The sequence below is a fragment of the Elephas maximus genome, chromosome 22 (genome assembly GCF_024166365.1).
Source record: "Elephas maximus indicus isolate mEleMax1 chromosome 22, mEleMax1 primary haplotype, whole genome shotgun sequence".
Taxonomy (NCBI): domain Eukaryota; kingdom Metazoa; phylum Chordata; class Mammalia; order Proboscidea; family Elephantidae; genus Elephas; species Elephas maximus.
In genome coordinates, this window is record NC_064840.1 from 6,578,690 (window position 1) to 6,594,947 (window position 16,258).

At 41.4% G+C, this 16,258-nt stretch overlaps 1 protein-coding gene across 4 annotated transcripts in view; it reads right to left on the bottom strand.

Moving 5' to 3' along the window:
• DNAH10 (dynein axonemal heavy chain 10) overlaps positions 1-16,258 on the bottom strand; it is a 141,147-nt gene that overhangs the window by 72,626 nt on the left and 52,263 nt on the right. For all 4 annotated transcript variants that reach the window (XM_049865944.1, XM_049865945.1, XM_049865947.1 and 1 more), the window contains 6 exons: positions 15,487-15,698; positions 9,925-10,078; positions 8,504-8,737; positions 6,682-6,804; positions 4,576-4,809; positions 957-1,180 (listed from right to left, as the gene is read on the bottom strand). In XM_049865944.1, the coding sequence (XP_049721901.1) occupies positions 957-1,180; positions 4,576-4,809; positions 6,682-6,804; positions 8,504-8,737; positions 9,925-10,078; positions 15,487-15,698 (1,181 nt within the window). The remainder of the gene's footprint in view (positions 1-956; positions 1,181-4,575; positions 4,810-6,681; positions 6,805-8,503; positions 8,738-9,924; positions 10,079-15,486; positions 15,699-16,258) is intronic.

A 16,258-nucleotide genomic window follows, 5' to 3' on the forward strand; every position in this document is an offset into this window, starting at 1 on the left:
AAATAACGCCCTCCTTGTTGGTGAGGATGAGGAGAAACTAGAACCCTCACCTGATGCTGGGGGAATGTATAGCCAGAGAGCTATAACAAAGCTGACAAAGATTCAGAAGGTGGTGCTAAAACGGTTAACGATGATGGGTCTTGCATATGATGACAAATCTACTAAGCTGGAAATCTGGAGAGGTGGAAGCTGAGGAGACGTGATCAGAGACAACAAAGTGGCCCAGGGCAGAGCCGAGGTGAACACAAGTGGTGTTTGTCATATTCCAGAACACGGGGGCTCTTCAGGGGCTAGAAAACACCTGGGCCTTGCTAAACCTGCTCAAATAGATCAGTATGTTCATTTCATCTGATGCGCCCCACCAGGACACAGAGATAAAAGGCGCATGGGGGAGGGAAGGAGCGGCACGTTCTTAATTCGTCAGGTTATATTTTCTTCCTCTGTTTCACCAGCACACTACCACCCGCCAAACAATCCAATCCACAACCGATTGTGGGGATGGAACAGAACTGGAGAGCATTTCACTCCGTTGTGCATGGAATCACCACGAGCTGGGGGTCAACTCCTGCAGCAGCTAACAACAAGCTCCCAAGGGACGCTAATGCTGCTTGTCCAAAGACTCTACTTTGAGAAACACTGTGCTAGGTGCTAACTGACAGACAGACATATACCGGCTAATTCAGCTACTGAGAGACAAGAAAACCTCATTTGAAGTGCTTGTCAATCTACTCCGAACCCTGGGGAGCCCTGGTGTTGCAGTGGTTAAGTGTTTGGCTGCTAACCAAAAGTCAGCAGTTAGAATTCACCAACGGCTCCTTGGAAACCCTATGGAGCAGCTCTACTCTGTCCTATAGGGTGGCTACGAATCTGAATTGGCTTGATGGGAACGGGTTTGGGTTTTTTTTGGTAGGACTACAAATACGATACAGGGGCACATTCTACACCTACGGCCTTACCTGCTTCTGTCTTCACAGTATCTGAAGATAGCCTCTTTGGTAATCAGCCTGTTTGTTCTTCTCATTTCGTTGAGAACCGCTGTCATCCAGTCCTCCACTCGCCCTTCGGCCCGGATGATCTTGCGGAACTCCATGACTTCTCCCTCTGCTGAGATCATGGCTGACACGAGCTTCTCCCCGCTGTCCCCATCGTTGAACCTCAGGGCTGCTATGTTGTCATACATCTACAATAAAGGGGGAAGCCGCTCTGAAACCCTTTATTGGAGACCTGGAATCAAGAGCAGCCCGTGGTGCCCGGTCGGAACTGAGAGGGTGCAAGCAACCGCAACAGGTGAGCCAGGGTCACGTGCCAAAGAGATGTTCATTCGCCCAGTGGTTTGTTCACTAAACAAATGCTTATTTGGTACTTTTGTTTACCCTGTACTCTGCAAAGCTCTGTGTGAATAGGAGAAAGAAAAAGCAGACAGACACCCTACACACGAGATTCTAGGGTACATTCCGCTATGGGGCTGTATCTACACATGGATACCACTCTAACACAGAAAAGGTAGAACAACCTGGTGAATAAACACCTTACCAGTACTGGTCCCTGTTGCCGACGAGTCAATTCTGACTCATGGTGACCCCATGTGTGTCAGAGTAGAACTGTGCTCCCTACAGTTTTTAATAGTTGATTTTTCAAAAGTAGATCTTTTCTTTGGAGGTGCCTCTGGGTGGACTCAAACGACCACCTTTCAGTTAGCAGCCAAGCACATCAACCATCTGCACCACCCAGGGATACTGGTTGGACACTCTAAGGCTGAGGAATTCGAGATCTATGGCTGAATTCCGGCTTCCCCACTGTTCTGCTGGGTAACTGTGGGCAAGCTGCTTCTCTTCTCTCAGCGTGCTTCCTCACCAGTGGATGGAATGAATGTAATTATGGCACCTACAAGATGGGCTTGTTAGGAGGATCTAGTGGGATAAGGTGTCGGAAGTGCTTGCGTTTGCTAGCTGTCATCATTGTTATTCATCAGAATGACGTTCGGGAAATGATACAGTTCACAATCTGCCAATCAGAAAGAGAGAAGGAGGGAAAGGCAACAGGCCTCAAGGACACACGTGGAGCCCTGGTGGTGCACTGGCTAAGAGCTCAGGCTGCTAACTGAAAGGTCAGCAGTTCGAATCCACCAGCAGCAACTTGGAAACCCTATGGGGCAGCTCTACTCGGTCCTATAGAGTTGCTATGAGTTGGAATCGACTCAACAGCAACGGGTTTTAACCACACGCTTCTGTAACAGCAGAACATTTGTTAATACAAGTTGAGACAGAACATAAGCCTCTTCTTGGAGAAAGGAAACCATGAAACAAAACTTGACCGTACTTTGGTGAAGGGTAAGACAGTGTGCAATACTGGGAAGGCAGCATAGCTTGTCCAAGGCAAGGTCGTGGAAGCTCCATAGACACAACCGCATTCCCTGAGGGACCGAATGGCTGAGATGGGGGCACTGGTGACCATGGTTTTGGGGAACAACTAGCTCAATTGGCATAACATAGTTTATAAAGAAAATGTTCTACATTCCACTTTGGTGAGTAGCCTCTAGGGTCTTAAAAGCCTGTGAGCGGCTATCTAAGATACTCCACTGGTCTCACCTCTTTGGGAGCAAGTGAGAATGAAGAAAACTAAAGACACAAGGAAAGGATTAGTCCAAAGGCCTAATGGATTACAACTACCACAGCCTCCACCAGTCTGAGTCCAGTACAACTAAATGGTACCTGGGTACCACCACTGACTGCTCTGACAGAGATCACAATAGAGGGGTCCTGGACAGAGCTAGAGAAAAATGTAGAACAAAATTCTAACTCACAAAAAAAAAAAAAAAAAAAAACCAGACTTATTGCCCTGACAGATACTGGAGAAATCAAGAGAGTATGGCTCCTGGACACCTTTATAGCTCAGTAATGAAGTCACTCCTGAGGTTCACCCTTCAGCCAAAGATTAGACAGGCCCATAAAACAAAACAAGACTAAAGGGGCACACCAGCCCAGGGACAAGGACAAGAAGGCAGGAGGGGACAGGAAAGCTGGTAATAGGGAACCCAAGGTGGAGAAGGGGAGAGCGTTGACATGTCATGGAGTTGTTAACCAATGTCGTAAAAAATATGCATACTAACTGTTTAATGAGAAACTAGTTTGTTCTGTAAACCTCCATCTACAGTAAAAGAAAAAAAAAATTGACCATAGTGCTTTGTTTACTCAGAATACAAGAATTACTCCAGTAGTTCTCAACCAGGGACAAGTCTGCCTTCCAGGGACACTGGGCAATGTCTGGAAGCATTTTGTTTATCACAGCTGGAGGGGTGCTACCGGCACGTAGTGGGTAGAAGCCAGGATGCTGCTAAGCACCCTGATATGCACAGGACAGCCTCACCACAAAGAACGATCCGGGCCCGGAAGTCAACAGTGCTGAGGTAGGGAAGCCCTGCTCTAGGCTGGTGCTCAGCGTTCAACTTCAATGAGCTGACAGATGCTATCTGGCCATGCTCCACTCTCTATCACTCAAGACAGCCGGCTCTGTTGTGTCTCTTGCCATTCAATACTGCCCCCAGATACACATGTGTTCATGTAAAAGTATGAAACACGGACTGAAGGAATCACGGCAAGCTCATGATAGTGGCTGCTAAGTGGAAGAACTAGGGATGGGGACATGGGATAGAGGGTACATCAACTTTATCTACATGACTCTATTTTAGAAGAAAACAGATAAAGAAAATATAACTAAATGTTAACAAGTGGCAATTCTGGGCGGTTGGTAAGGTAATTTAGTCAACAGTGTAAGGCAGGCACTGCTCTAGGTACTTTACATTCACTAATTTGATTCTTACGACAACCCTATTGAGGCAGGTAACTACTGGGGTTATTCCTATCTGCAGATGAGGAAACTGATGCCCAGAGAGGCTATGTAATTCGCCTATGGTCACACAGCAAATCAGTGTACAGCTAGGAATTGAATCTGTGTTCTAAACCACTATCCTATAATACCTCTCAGCTTACTTTATTGGTTTTTATGTTTTTTTGTTTTTTTTTTTAATATAGATGAGGAAACTGATGTCCAGAGAGGTTAAGTAATTTGCCTCTGATTACACAGCACATCAGTGTAGAGGCAGGGAAACCACTATCCTATATGGCCTCTGGAGCCCTGGTGACACAGTGGTTAAGAGCTTGGCTGCTAACTGAAAGGTCAGCAGTTTGAATCTACCACCTGCTCCTTGGAAACCCTATGGGGCAGTTCTACTTTGTCCTATAGGATCACTATGAGTTAGAATCAACTCAATGGCAACGGGTTTTTGTTTTCTTGGTATATTGCCTCTATTATTTCTTTCTTTTGTTTGTATTTCTCAAAAAAAAGAAAAATGTTGTTTTTAGACTGCGGAAAGAGAGCAACGAGTAACAGCTGAGTCCTGGTGTAATTCCAGACGAAGTGAATGTTACCAGATTTATGCTTCAAATAAAAACTGGGGCAGCATTTTGCAGTCTGAAACCTCTGGGGCTGAACACAACTACAGAGAGAAGTGAAATGCGTAAGACAGATGGCAGCACGGGAGCGGGAATGCTGCCTGCATGGGCCAGAGGAGCCAACCTTTATCATGTGCTCCTGGACACAGAGCGGGTCGCTGTTCCCCAGTATGCTGAGCAGCTCATCGTCGGAGATGAAGAAGAACCTTGGGAAGGCGTTCCTCTTGGAGTCTAAGTAGTCGTTCAGACTCTTCTGACACTTCTCCAGGCCCTCGCTGATATTCTGCAGGTCACTGAGGCGGTTCGGGGCTTCACAGCATTTCTTGATCACGGGCTCTTTTAAAGTCTCCGCCATTATCTGGAAAGGATGACAAGAGAAACGCCAAGCAGAGTAAGCAGAAGGACTGCTCTCGTTCACAGAATGGGCAGAGCAGAGAACAAAACCATAGCCTTTCGGCAGAGCAGTTTGGCTAAATCTATCGAATTTTTATATATTCTTGGCACCATCTAACATATTATATATACTTATGTCTGTTGGTTCATTTTTTGCTGTCTCTCTGCTAAATGGCCATTGGCACAGGGCAGGGATTTTAATCTGGTATGTTCACGGCTGGGCACCAAGTACCTACAGTACAGACCTAGCAGTCATCAGTCGGTATCTGTTGAATGAATGAACCCAGAATTTTACTTTCAGCAATTTGTATATGCCAGAATGTTCACTGTAGCACTCTTTATAAGACAAAAAAAAAAAAAAAGAAAGAACCTGTATGTCCAACAATTGAGAATTAGGTAAATAATTTGTGCCACTGAATATGAAGCAGCTGCCATAAACGATCTTAAATGTTTATTTATTGAAACTGATGTCAATTTAAAAAACCCATTATATTGGGAAGAGTGACTTTATCTTTGTAAAATATCTATTCACTGATGTGTCTATTCATATATTTACATAAGAATAGAACAAATAATGGAAAGATACAGGCCAAGCTGTTAGTAGTCATTATCTTGGGTGATAGGCTTGTGTTTTTGTTTTTGTTTTTGCTTATTTATAATTTCAAAATCCTTCTATAATGAGCAGATATTTGTTCTGTAATTCTTTTTTAGTTTCAAAAAAGAAAGTATGCAAATAAATACGAAAAAAAATTCTAATTGTAGTGGATAAAGGAGACCAAAACCTGACGTGACCGTTCACAACAGAAGAACAGAGCAGCATAAGCAGGTGGCAAAGTACCTGGACTGTGAGCTTAGGTGGCCAGCCTCAGTCAAACCCTGGTCCCAATAATTACCAGCAGCAGTGACAGCTGATACAACCCTTTCTGGAAAGGGCTTGTAAATGAGCATACCCTTTTCAGGGGCAATTCACTTTCTAAAAATTTATCATATTTATCTTAAATATGGAAAAAGCCTTAAGGGCAAACTTGCACATTATTTATGAAAGCAAAGAATTCAGTTCCACAAAAATACCCAACTACTGAAGAATAATCATGTAAACTAAGGCCAAGCCACTCACTGGAATATTATATAATCCATACCCGTTGCCATCAAGTTGATTCCAACTCATAGTGATCCTTTAGGACAGAGTAGAACTGTCTCATACGGTTTCCAAGAAGCAGCTGGTGGATTTGAACTACTGACCTTTCGGTGAGCAGCCAAGCTCTTAACTACTGTGCCACCAGGGCTCCAATATTAGATAAATATCATATTACATAAATATTATATCACCATTATATCATATAAATATACTCTATTATATAAAGTCATTAAAATATTTTTTCAGATGGTTGCATAATATGAAATAATGTTTCTCATAATATTATTAGAAAATTACAATATATAAAATCATTTGCAATATGATTATAACTGTATATTTTAAGGATATAAAAAATTTTTTTTTTTTTTTATAGATACATAAAAAAGGTAAAAGACATATGGCATATCACAGTGATTACGTGAAGAGGATGGAACCAGGAGAGAAATATTTGTCTACTTTTCTATATTTTTTAAACAAGCAAGTATTACTTTTATAATAAAATATTTTTAAAGTTGCAGTATCATACAACAGAAGGTAAAGATCAAACGGAAGTTTTTACTGAACAGATTAAGGCCATATACAATGATGGGGAAAAAAATCTAGAAGATAACAGGGAAAATATTACATGCAAAAAGAAAAGTAAAACTATCTCGAATAACTGTCCTTCTTTGGTGACTAAAATAGAACCCAGTCACTTGCCCTTTTAAATACTCTATCGATGTTGTCAAACTTCTTTGCCTCCTCTGGAAGTTGGGATCTTATATCTCCACCGATAAAAATGCTTTCAAGGTACATCCATTTCCGCTGCACCAGCATCCAGATCTGTAAGGGCAGAATGTTAACATCAGCACAGGTGACCAGGTGCCTCCAGGTGTGTAGAACAAAAGCCCACTTGAACACAGCAGGAATTCAAATCAACACAGGTCAAAGGACTTTCCATTCCAAATACACGGGAATGCTGGGGAAAGCATAATGAAAGACTTTTAAATACACAGCCACACTCAGAGTCCACAGGGCCTGGGCTGGGACAGGAAGGAAGCTTCGAGCTGTGAGCAGAGGTTGGAGCTCTGTGACCCACAAAGGTCAGGAACAAAACTACGCAGAAGGTCATGCAAAAACTGCGCAGAAGGTCATGCAAAAAGCAAGCCAAGCAAACCCATGCCTGAGGAGGGGCCAGGCCTGACCGCCCTGCTGACAGTGAGCCAGGTCTGGAATCAGCCCATCCACAGTTCAGATGTAGCCAGGGATGAGCCACTCGCTTGTGGCCTCAGCGGGAAGAAAAGGAAGCCACACAAAAACGATGCGTAGAGCGTGGGTTGTACACAGGGGTCTAGATTAGAATTTCTCTTGAAGGAGGGAAGCCCCTTAGCCATCTAATATACGGCCTTGTCTGAAGTTGCCCAGTGCTACAAGCAAGGTTCGAGAAACAGCAAAAACGCATGATAAAGTGAAGCAAGCAGAGGGAAAAAAAATTACACAAGACGAACTAAAAAATAAAATAAAATCATAGTGCTTGGATCAACAAAGGAAGAAGGAGAGTCAGGAATAAGAGGAGGAAATAAATGTGTGGCTAATGACCTCCATGAACATCTGCCTCCTTTGCTCTGAGACCAGAAGAACTGGATGGTGCCCAGCTATCATTACTGAACATTTTGACCAAAGATTTCAAGAAGAATCCTGATCAAAAGGGGTAAAATGAAGGACAGAATTTCAAATTCTTACAGACTCTAGACTTTCTGGAGCCATGGAGGCTGGAGTTCACTGAAACTATTGGCCCTGAGATAATCTTTAAAACTTAAATGAAAAATATCCCCTGATATCTTCTTAAAACTGAACAACAGTTTAGCTTAATTAGTAAAAAATGTCTGCCTTGAGCATTAGCTCTCTTAAGACCAACCTAAATGGAATCAAATTGACAATAGATAACGACCTTGGGGAGCAGTGAGCTTATGTTCATGAGGGAGGAACTCATAAAAAGAGGGTAAGAAGAGTTGCACAACTCAAAGAATGTAATCAGTGTAACTGAATTATACATGTAGGAATTGGTGCATTTTGCTGCGTATATACTCAACAATAAAAAAACGAATTATACAAAAAATAAAATCGCAGAGCAGAGATAAACCCGCCATCATGAAAGACAGTCAGCAGACACAAAAAAGAGGAAAATTCTCACCTAATAAAAAATTATAGGGAAATATGAAAAGGACTTTAAAATAAGTATGTTTGAAATTTTCAATGTGATGAAAGAGGTAAGAACATCCTTGCAAAACAAACAGGACAGTATTAACAAGGACAGAGATGTACGGAAACGAGCCAGTTAACAATCTCGGAAATTAAAAATACATTCATTGAAATAAAAACTCAGACCATGTACTCTAATCATGTGCCCCTCCCTCTGAAACAAACCAAGACAGTGGAAGTATGAAAGAGAATCCTTAGTTTCTAAGTATAGAATATTCTCAAATAGAGTCTTTTCTGCTATTGACTGGTTCTCATCAACGCTTTATGTCTTTTCACTCACCTCAATAACTTCCCCGATTAAAGAAAGTGTTTTTTCCCATTTATGAACAGTTTGCAGAAAAGGCCCCACAAATCTGCTTCCTGAGATGCTCTGCAGGTTGAAAGTGTTGTCATCGAGGGACTGAATAATGTCATCAACAGACCCCAAGACGTAGCCTCGTTCTTGGGTGCCTTTATAATACTTGACCACGGTGAACTTCATGTTTTCCCATGTGTCCAGGATTTCCTTCACAGCCTGGCCAGGAATATAAAAAGAAGGATTCAGGAACATAAACTGAAAACACAGAGCCCCAACTCAATGACAACTTCCTTAGCATGCCTCTGATCAACTCCTCAAGCCGGGGTCCTGGTTTTCTGAATAAAGAGATTCTGTCACAGTAATGATAGTTATTACTTAATGAAGGATTTGCTATGTGCCAGGTAAGCAGGTTAATACATTATCTCATTTCCTCCTCAAAACAACCCTGCTGAGGTAGGTATTATTATTATTACTCCCCTTTTACAGGGAAGGGAACGGGGCTCAGAGAGGAAAAGCAGCTTACCAAGTTCACTCAGCTACTGCGTGCCAGAACCACCCATAGCCTACCTTCAAAATCTGCGTGCTTATGCGGTCCTGCCCCTGTGTTTTCTCTACTGGTTAAGCAAGAAAATCAAATTACAACATAATACGCCCATTATGATTCCATTTTCAAAAATTATCTGTATCAATATATATGCATGTATACTTAAACCAAAAAACAAAGCCAAACCCGTTGCTGTTGAGTCGATTCTGACTCATAGCGACCCTATAGGACACAGTAGAACTGCCCCATAGGGTTTCCAAGGAGCACCTGGTGGATTCGAACTGCCAACTTTTTGGTTAGCAGCTGTAGCTCTTAACCACTATATATGTATTGTATGTATGTGTTGTATGCATATATGTGTGTATGTGTGTACATATACCTTATATGTTGTATATGTATTGTGTATGTAGGTACATATATGTGTATATGTACATATACATGTATCTGCATATATATGTGTGTGTTATGCATATAGGCGTGTTTGTGTTTATGCATATGTAAAAGGAACACTGTATGTGTGTGCATATGTGTATGTATGTGTGTGTTTACAAGTGTATACCCATTTTAGAACATGGAAGGATATATACCAAAATGTTAACAATAATTATCTTCAGGTGGTAGAATTATGAACATTTTGTTTGTTTTCTCAAATTTTTACCATGAATATCCATTATTTCCATAACAAGTAACTTGAAAATGAAACTAGACTTAGGAAACTAAAAAATATGAGATAAAAATTCTAGTTCCAGAACAAATAAATCTTTATTACTCAAACACAATGAGTTCTAGAGCAAACATGTTTCCTCTCTGAATAAACACACATTTCTCTAGACTGTTCTATAACTGAAAGCAGCCTCACCTTCTCAATGGCTATCTCCTTGATGGCTGCCGTGACGATCTCATTGAGAACATCTGCATGCTTGTCAAGTTCCATCGCAAACATATTTTCCAAGGTGAATGTTTCAGTCATTTCAAAAAAGACACCTGTTTTTTCCATAAGATCCTTCCAATGCCTGAAAATGCACCAACATCAAAATCATTATGCTTATGGCCTTTAGTGATGGATTTAGTCAGTTGCCTTTAAATCACAAGACAAAGCCCATTACAAAAGCTTCTTGTGATGGAATTCTGGAATATGAGGACATCATTGGAATTATATTTCCAAAGTTTTCCAAAATCCCACTGGCCACCAGACCACACCCGGGAAACAACACGGAGCATGGGGCTGTGTGCCCTAATCTGATACAGTATGGCTGCCTAGAAAACACACAACTTTCATGTTTGGAAACTGCTTCTGTCATAGTCTCTAGACCAGTGATCCTGAACCTCACTGCACCATTCATCCTTTTGGAGAACATGATGTAAACCATGAACTCTTGTGTATTGGTCCTTTGTTAGTGAGTGCTGACTCCTGAGAGGAAGTGTGCCAGGTGCTGCAGGTATGAGGGTGGCTAAGAAGACAAGCTAGGCCACCAAAGAGAAAGTCTCAGCTTGGTGCTAATGTGTCTTTAACACCTCTTCACCGTTACCTGCCTTTCCTAGAGAGTAGGCCCTGGCTCAGAGACAGGCAACAGTTTTTAGCTAAAATTTAATTATTTTTTATAATTACTTTCTATTTATGGTATTTGGTTTTGGTTTTTGATTTAAAGTGGTGGTGTCAAGTTTCTTTTTAAAAGAACATTCGTTTAAGTAAAAAGAAAAAAAATTAACTAATGATAGTACAGGTGTATTATGAGTTTCCTAGGGCTGCTGTAACAAAGCACCACAAACTGGGGGCTTAAAATAACAGACATTTATTTCTCACAGTCCTGGAGGCCAGGAGTCTAAAATGAAGCTGTTGGCAGGGCCATGGTCCCTCCAAAGGCTCTACGGAAAGATTCTTCCTTGTCTCTTCCAGCTTCTGGTGGTACCTGGAAATCCATGGACTTCCTTGGCTTGCAGATGCCTTGCTTCAATCGCTGCCTCCATCTTTACATGGCTGTCCTCCCCCTGTGTCTCTTCTCCTCTTCTTATAAGGTTACCAGTCACATTGGGTTAGGGCCCACCCTACTCCAGTATAACTTCATCTTAACCAATAACATCTTTAAACCCTATTTCCAAACAAGACCACAATCACAGCTACCAGAGGTTAGGACTTCATTATATCTTTTTGAGGAACACAATTCAATCCATAACAATACTTGGACATGACAAAAATGGTGAGGAACGGCAAATACTTGAGAAACACAGGGTTATGGAATCAGAAAACGGAACATTTTAGCTAGAAGACGCTTACTTTCACCTAGTTTTACAAATAAGGAACCTGAAGAATGCAAAGGTGAAAATAAGTGCCCAGCTTACTCAGTAGAACAGTGACAAAGACGGACCTAGGATCCTGTTGCCTGGGCCTACTCCTTGTTAAGGAATATTCCCAAGCGGAAGAGAAGTGTTAAAGATCTCTTAGCACTTAAGAGAGACTTTCTCAGTGGATGGACTCAGAAGGGCCGGAAAGGGACTATAAAATGAAGTCAAAAGGGATTATAAAACAAAGTCGTTTGATGCCTTTACGTCACTATGAATAACTATATGTCATTTATACAAGACTCTACGCCCACACTTGGAGAGATGTGACAGAGGAAAAGAGGAACACGATGGGGGAATGCAACCCACAAAGCGCCTACTAACAAACCCTGTCCTTGCACAGCCATATCCCAACAACCACAGACCAAGGAGAGGTGGGCATCCTCCATCGTCACCCTCAGGACTGGCTCTTCTGTTAAATCACAGCAAACCTGTCCTGTCCCATATGGCAACCACGGGCCACGTGTGGTTACTGAGCATCTGGAACATGGCTGGTCTGACAGGAGATGGGCTGTGAGAGTAAAATAACGCACCAGATGCTGAAGCGTTTTTTTTAATGAAAAATATCTCATCAATAATGTTTGATATTGGTTACATGTTAAAATGATGATGTTTGAATATGTTCGGTTAGTTAATATATATTCTTAAAATTAATGTCACCCTGCCTTTTTACTTTTTTGATGCACCTACTAAAAAATTTTAAATTACATATGTGTTGTTGTTGTTAGGTGCCGTCGAGTCAGATCCGAATCATAGCAACCCTCTGCACAACACAACAAACAGTGCCCGGTCCTGTGCCATCCTCACACTTGTTGTTATGCTTGAGCCCATTGTTGCAGCCACTGTGTCAATCCACCTCGCTGAGGGTCTTCCTCTTTTCCACTGACCCTGTACTTTACCAAATGTGATGCCCTTCTCCAGGGACCGATCCCTCCTGACAGTATGTCCAAAGTACTTAAGACGCAGTCTTGCCATCCTTGCTTCCAAGGAGCATTCTGGTTGTACTTCTTCTAAGACAGATTTGTTCATTCTTTTGGCAGTCCATGGTATATTCAATATTCTTCACCAACACCACAATTCAAAGGCATCAAATCTTCTTCCGTCTTCCTTATTCATTGTCCAGCTTTCACGTGCATAGGATGCGATTGAAAATACCATGGCTTGGGTCAGGCACACCTTAGTCTTCAAGGTGACATCTTTGCTTTTCAAGACTTCCTTTGCAGTAGGTTTGCCCAATGCAATGCGTTTTTTGATTTCTTGACTGCTGCTTCCATGGCTGTTGATTGTGGATCCAAGTAAAATGAAAGCCTTGACAACTTCAATCTTTTCTCCATTTATCATGATGTGGCTTATTGGTCCAGTTGTGAGGATTTTTGTTTTCTTTAAGTTGAGGTGTAATCCATACTGAAGGCCGTGGTCCTTGACCTTCATTAGTAAGTGCTTCAAGTCCTCTTCACTTTCAGCAAGCAAAGTTGTGGCATCTGCATAACACAGGTTGTTCATATGTCTTCCTCCAATCCTGATGCTCCGTTCTTCATATAGTCCAGCTTCTCGGATTATTTGCTCAGCATACAGACTGAATAGGAATGGTGAAAGGATACAACACTGACACACACTTTTCCTGATTTTAAACCACTCAGTATCCCCTTGTCCTGTCCGAACAACTGCCTCTTGATCTATGTACAGGTTCCTCATGAGCACAATTAAGCGTTCTGGAATTCCCATTCTTTGCAATGTTACCCATAATTTGTTATGATCCACACAGTTGAATGCTTTTGCATAGTCAATAAAGCACAGATAAACATCCTTCTGGTGTTCTCTGCTTTCAGCCGGGATCCATCTGACATCAGCAATGATATCCCTGGTTCCACGTCCTCTTCTGAGTCTGGCCTGAATTTCTGGCAGTTCCCTGTTGATATACCACTGTAAAAAAAAAAAAAAAAATGTAGCCACTTTTAAATGATCTTCAGCAAAATTTTGCTTGCGTGTGATATTAATGATATTGTTCTATGATTTCTACATTTGGTTGAATCACCTTTCTTGGGAAAAGGCATAAACACGGATCTCCTCCAGTCAGTTGGCCAGGAAGCTGTCTTCCATATTTCTTGGCATAGACGCGTGAGCAGTTCCAGCGCTGCATCCGTTTGTTGAAACATCTTAACTGATATTCCGTCAATTCCGGAAGCCTTGTTTTTCGCCAATGCCTTCAGTGCAGCTTGGACTTCTTCCTTCAGTACCATCGGTTCCTGATCATACGCTACCTCTTGAAATGGTTGAACATGGACTAATTCTTTTTGGTATAATGACTTTACGTATTCCTTCTATCTTCTTTTGATGCTTCCTGTGTCTTTTAATATTTTCCCCATAGAATTCTTCACTATTGCAACTCGAGGCTTGAATTTTTTCTTCAGTTCTTTCAGCTTGAGAAATGCTGAGTGTATTCTTCCTTTTTGGTTTTCTATCTCCAGCTCTTTAAACATCATTGTAATATTTTGTCTTCTCGAGCTACCATTTGAAATCTTCTGTTCAGTTCTTTTACTTCATCATTTCTTCCTTTTGCTTTAGCTGCTCGATGTTTGAGAGCAAGTTTCAGAGTCTCCTCTGACATCCATCATGGTCTTTTCTTTCTTTCCTGTCTTTTCAATGACCTCTTGCTTTCTTCATGTATGATATCCTTGATGTCATTCCACGACTCATCTGGTCTTCAGTCATTAGTGTTCAAGGCATCAAATCTATTCATGAGATGGTCTCTAAATTCAGGTGGGATATACTCAAGGTCATATTTTGGCTCTTGTGGACTTGCTCTGATTTTCTTCACTTTCAGCTCAAACTTGCATACGAGCAATTGATAGTCTGTTCCACAGTCGGGCCCTGGCCTTGTTCTGACTGATGATACTGAGCTTTTCCATCATCTCTTTCCACAGATGTAGTCGATTTGATTCCTGTGTGTTCCATCTGGTGAGATCCATGTGTACAGTCGCCATTTACGTTGGTGAAAAACAGAATTAGCAATGAAGAAGTCGTTGGTCTTGCAAACTTCTATCATTTGATACCCAGCATTGTTTCTATCACCAAGGGCATATTTTCCAACTACCGATCCTTCTTCTTTATTTCCAACTTTCGCACTCCAATCACCAGTAATTATCAATGCATCCTGGTTGCATGTTCGATCAATTTCAGAGTACAGAAGCTGATAAGAATCTTCAATTTCTTCATCTTTGGCCTTAGCGTTTGGTGCATAAATTTGACTAACAGTCGTATTAACTGGTTTTCCTTGTAGGCATATGGATATTATCCTATCACTGACAGTGTTGTGCTTCAGGATAGATCTTGAAATGTTCTTTTTGATGATGAATGCAACGCCATTCCTCTTCAGGTTGTCATTGCCAGCATAGAAGACCATGTGATTGTCATGTTATATTTCTGATCTAGACCCCTTGCTGCCAATCTTTATTTTTTTTCTGTTGAGAATATACACTGTAACACATACACCAATTCAACAGTTTGTACATGTACAATTCAGCAGCATTGATTACATTCTTTGAGTTGTGCAACCATTCTCACTCTCCTTTTCTGAGTTATTCCTCCCCATTAACATAAACTTATTGCCACCTAAGGTTCCTATCTAATCTTTCGAGTAGATGTTGTCAATTTGATCCCACATATATAGTTCTTAAAAGAGCATAATGCTCAAGGCAGACATTTTTTACCAGTTAAGCTAAACTATTGTTTGGTTTGAAGAAGATGTCAGGGGATATTTTTGGTTTAAGCTTTAAAGATTATCTCAGAGCAATAGTTTCAGGAGCCTATTTTTTTTTAAATCTTCAAATGAAGCAACTAAAAATGGGACTTTAAGCCTCACAGGGTCTTCTTTTTCCTTTTTTAAGATAAAATAATTTCATAGAAATTTTTGCATGGAAACAATACTATAGAAATATTCCTTACCTATTTCAAGTCCTAAATTGCTGCTAAAACCTTGTGCTTCCTCATCAGCTGTAAGCAGAGATGGTGAACTAAGGACACATTTAAACTAGAGGCTCCTCCCACATCCCCCCATCAGTCTACAAGGGACAAAGCTCACCTGTCTCTTAGTGCTTCATGTTTCAGGTCCAGAAGTAAAGGAATTGAGTCTTTGAATGCCTTCATTTTTGCTTCTAAATAGTAGGACACCGATAGGGCACGGACCTGTCTGGGGAACTTTCTGAGAGTTTTGAGAAAATTATCAATTCCTTCCTGGAGAAACTGAACATTCAGGTTGATCCAGAGGGTCTGAGACCACTCTTCTTTAGCAGCCTGGAAAGGAAAAGGAAATAGCCCTATCAACAAAATTCCTCTGGAGATGCAAAGGTAACTTGGCAAGGAGGACCTCTTGGTCATGCTCAGCTCTTTGAAGTTATCATTACCCATGTGCCCATTGTGATGGTTAATTTTATGCGTCAACTTGGCGAGGCAATGGTTCCCAGTGATTTGTCCAAACACCAGCCTATGCAATGTAGTGTGATCACCTTCCATAATATAATCTAATGTAATTGATCAATTCGTAGAAAAGGGAGTTTCCTTAGGGTATGTTCTGCCTCCAAATTATAAATAGATATTTTGGCAGAACTCGCCCGTTCTCGTCACTCTATATTCTTCCTGTCACCTGCAGGAGTATCTTGAGACAAAAGCCTGTAGAAGTCTCCAGCCTGTCACCTAACCTACAGATTTGGGACCTCCCAGTCCCCTGCAAAGATGTGAGCAAATCCTCTGAAGTAAATCTCCATCTTTCTTTCTTTTCTCCCTTCCTCCCTATCGCTCTCTCTCTACATATACATGTATGTATATATCTAACTGGTTCTATTTCTCTAGAGGAT